Source organism: Quercus lobata, chromosome 8, assembly GCF_001633185.2.
Source record: "Quercus lobata isolate SW786 chromosome 8, ValleyOak3.0 Primary Assembly, whole genome shotgun sequence".
Taxonomy (NCBI): Eukaryota; Viridiplantae; Streptophyta; class Magnoliopsida; order Fagales; family Fagaceae; genus Quercus; species Quercus lobata.
Window position 1 is genome coordinate 60656429 of NC_044911.1, and position 4470 is coordinate 60660898.

Here is a 4470-nt window from a genome sequence, read left to right on the forward strand (position 1 = left end):
ACCTTAACGGCTTAACTAACAACTCTCGTTGCTGTTTTTGTTTTTCAAGCTTGCTGAGGTATTCATTCTCGTTGTGTTTTCACCAAGCATATTCAGGATATGGTTTTCACTTTGTCTTGGTTGGTGGTTTAATAAAGCTTTGCATTATTGGAAGTGGTCAGGAATTTCCACGAAGTAACTTCATCATTAGCTCAGGATTCTTTTGAGATGATGAATAAATTCCTTTTCTCTCTCTATCTCTCTCTCTCTCTCTTTTGGGCTAGGTTGTTGAATAAATTCTATAAAAAAAAATAATTTAAAACAAATTCTAATGGTATATTTACAACCTGAAGAAAAATTTTACTAACATAACTAACACAATCATACATTAGAATTGAAAATCTAAAAAAAAAAAAAAAAAAAAAAAAAAAAAAACCAAAAATTATTTCATGGCTACCTAGTATCATGTAAAGGTGAGGCTGAACCAGCTTCAATATCAGGATCCCTATCATCTCCAACAGAGGACCAGGTGGTCACCTTCTCATAATTCGATGATGTCATATAGGAATTTACATAATCCTCGAACTCACTACCACCAACACCACCACCCTTTTTTCCATCATATGCATCTGGTGCTAACAGAGTCTCAGGCAGTGGTACCTCTCCATCTAAGTACCTCGCTACTTGCCTCATTGGTGGGCGTGCCTTGGGTGCATTGTTTGAACACATCAAGCCTAGTTTGAGCAACACAACAGCCTCAAGCTCATCAAACTCACCCCCTAACCTTGAATCCACAACTTCAAGAATTGCTCCAAGTATCCACTTCTCCCACACCCAGTCCACCAACATTAGCTCCTCGGGCAATGCTTTAGGCTCAATGGGTCTTCTACCACATACTGCTTCTAGGACCAAGGCACCAAATGCAAACACATCTGTGCTTTCTGTAGGCTTGCCTGTGCGTGTGAGCTCGGGGGCTAGATAACCCAACGTGCCCACAACTCTCGTAGTGCTTGGATTGGTGCCACGCTCGTATAGTTTAGCAAGACCAAAGTCACTAAGCCTTGCATTTAGATCAGAATCTAATAAAACATTCCCTGCCTTGATGTCCCTGTGAATCACAGTTTGTTCCCACTCTTCATGTAAATATAAAAGCCCTGCAGCCACACCCTTGACAATATTAAACCTCTGCTCCCAGCTCAGAATTGCTTTAGGCTCATCAAAGATGTACTTGTCCAAGCTTCCATTAGGCATGAAGTCATAAACAAGTAACAAATCCGCTCTTCGTCGACACCATCCTAATAATTGAACCAAATTTCTATGTCGAAGCCGACCAATAGTAGCAATCTCAGATATAAATTCTTGCAAACCCTGCTTTGATTCGTGCGAAATTCGCTTAACTGCAACTTGGGTGTTCGAATTTGGCAGTGTCCCTTTATAGACTCGACCAAACCCACCAAACCCAATTAGCTCCTTGTCTCTAAACCCCCTTGTTGCTTTCTTAAGCTCCTTGTAAGTAAATCTGTGTGGACCAATATCAAGCTCCCAGGCCTCAATCACATCAGCGTTCTTGATTTTCCTTATGAGGTAAAAAGCCGAACCAATCGCCAAAATTATAAACAAAGTAGCTGAAACAGAAACACCAACAATTAGGCCTGTGTGATTGTTCACGTTAGACCCTGATGGTAGTGAAGGGAGTTGATCCAAATACAAAGATTTGGCATCTCCATTCATCTTAAAGCTCCACCCCATGATATAGTGAGAGCTAGAGAGCAAACCAGTTGAAGAAGAAAAACCAACATACATAGATTCTTGAAGAACTGGTGAAAGGTCCACTTGAACAGACAAAAGTGTAGACCTTGGTTTATTAGATGAAGGTGAAAGCCTCACATCCAATTGATTACGTTGTGAATCATATTCTATCCAAGCCTGAATTACCTGACCACTCTTCAAATCAAGAACTTGACCTGAACTATTAGTACCATCAAAATAAGCTGCAGCGGCTGATTTGTTTGATACTAAGCTATTGATATCGATGCCAACATGGTTGTCATTGATGTCCGCGAACTCGAAGTCTTGGACAGTATCAAACTCGACCGCAAATATGTGGTTGGTGATGTTGCCATTATCGGTGCTGTTGACAAGACCAAGATACTGACTTGGTAGAGCCCCGGGAATCTCTTTGGTGGGAGAGATTGTGAAAGCGAGGCCATGGCCACCAAGCTTAGCATACTCAGGGACCATAGCGAAAGCAAAGGCAGTTGAAAAGGAAAAAGCTTTGCCATCCGTGGAGTTCTTGAATTGAATTGGATTTGAGTAAAAGGCATGGCCTAGTTGTCTCTGAGTTTCGTTTGTTAGCTGAAGTATACCATTGCCTTGAATCTGTGCAACACCATTTAAGCTCAAGTTGCTGGCTACACCTATACCTTTGAACCCATTGAAGAATAGCTCATCAAGCTGAGATTTTGCTGGGTTTGAGAGAAGAACAAGGAAAACCCAGAAGAAAAGATTGAATCTTCCTGCCATGGCTGTGAACAGAAGTGAGGCTGTGTGAACTAGAGGGCGTCCAGGTGTTAAGGAATGAGCAATGGGTGAGTTTTAAGATGTGAAAATGTTTGAAATTTTTTGCTTGGTCACATTTTGTTCTTTCTTTGGTTAGCTGAATAAGGAAAGAAAAAGAGAGATTTTTGGTATGTTGGGTTGTGAAAAGGAGATCTGGTCATATATACGGTTTCACTTTCACATGGAATTTTCAGAATGTGGTTAAGCAGGCCATTTTAACTTTAAGCCGCACCCACCTAGTTTGAAACTGAGCCATGACAAACTTGTTTTATAAACACTTTCTGCTTTGTTTTGCTTTAGAGTTTAAAGTACTGGACCAAAGTTTACCATTTTGTTATCTTTTTCTGTTGGCGATTTTTACCAAGCTCTGGTCTATTTACCCAGTTTTCTAATTATTGAGGTGCACCTAAAACTAAAGACCGGTAACATAAATTCAAGATTGATTTTTGAAATACCGTATAATCTGATAGAGATGGAAGGAAACCATGTTCTCCACTTAGGATTTCCGTTTCTCTGAACATGGTCAAGTATTCACGATTGTTGAGGTATTAATTAGTTGTTAGTAGATTAAAAAGTGATGTGTAGTAAGTTTAGATAAGAATTAATATAAACTCATTGTCTAAATATAAGACGTGACCATTTAACAACGCCACTAATGAGATTTCCATCCACATTAGTCATCACAGACCTTTAACTTTTGTTTATTTCATGCATTCATTGGGAGTGATGCTAGGATTACAATTTATTTTTTGTCACAACTTACCATGTGATTAGTTATGAGTAGTAAAGAAAAGGTGATGAGCCCATATGGGTCCATCTCTTCACTACTTATAACTCACTACATGACAAGTTGTGGCAAAAATTATGCAATAATTTGTAGTCCCAATATTATTTGTTCATAGGTAGAGCAGTAAGTTGTACAATCATCTGAGTAATCATCATAAGCTTTGACATTTTTAAATGAAAATCCATTAATGAAACAACTAAAATTCAGGTAAGTAGGTGAAAGATTATAAAAGTAAAAAAAAAATCAATGTGTATTATGATCTAACCATTTTCTAATGCTATTCGTGAGTCGCTGAGTTGAACTTTTTTCAACTCATTAGTACCAAAAAGTCAAGCACTATTGCATAACAATTTTTTTTTTTTAAAGCTTCATATATCTAGAAAAATTAAAATAAAAGATCTGAACACAAAGAATGACTTCGTGGTGGAAAATTTTCAAAGAAGTCAATTGACAATTTGACATCACATAAATCTATACAGCTACTATTTAAAAATGTATAATAGTAAATGAGTAATTTATTAGAAAAATGTAATCCAATTCTTGGAAAAATAAAATTCTAATTAATTATTTCGAAATGGTTTAGTATTAATATACAACATAATAGGTCTCATGCTCAATATTATCATCCAGCCAAAATCATCCTAAAAAAAATAAAAAACCAACCAAACAAATCCAGCCAAAGAAAGAAGCAACACGTTTTACTGAATTTTAATAAGTCCTGCACTCCTGCTTGCCCACATTTTTGTTGCCTTTATTCGTGGGGCGCAGCTGTACACGCTATGTGTCTGTCCTCTTGTCTGCAATGGCACCGGCATTATGAACTTTTTTTTTTTTTTTTTTTTTAAATTTTTTTTATGGCTATGAAAGGCTGGTGTTTGTTTCACACGTTGTGTGCAAATATGTGCAGCCCAAACACGCTTAAAGCTTGACTTTAAATAATGTTTTCAGTGTATTTTTGCAGTGTCTAAAACATGGCCAAAATGGCTAAATATTATCTTTGGTAGAAATATTTGGTGATCTACCACTGATTACAAAATAACAAAATAATTAAAGGTGTACCACTTTTTTGAAATTCGAGTTTATGAAACTCAAGTTCTATAAAAAATAGCACGATAAATTTGGAAGTTATTTTTTCAAAAAATTCA

General features: G+C 37.1%; 1 protein-coding gene across 1 annotated transcript; it reads right to left on the reverse strand.

Moving 5' to 3' along the window:
- Positions 1–323: 323 nt before the first annotated feature.
- Positions 324–2775, reverse strand: LOC115957809 (L-type lectin-domain containing receptor kinase S.4-like). Its single transcript, XM_031076140.1, has one exon. The coding sequence runs from the start codon at positions 2500–2502 to the stop codon at positions 433–435; it is 2070 nt and encodes a 689-aa protein (XP_030932000.1). The 5' UTR covers positions 2503–2775; the 3' UTR covers positions 324–432.
- Between the last annotated feature and the right edge of the window lie 1695 nt (positions 2776–4470).

Coding starts and splice junctions, on each gene's coding strand:
- LOC115957809 (XM_031076140.1), bottom strand. CDS start 2,502: ATGGCAGGAAGATTCAATCTTTTCTTCTGGGTTTTCCTTGTTCTTCTC.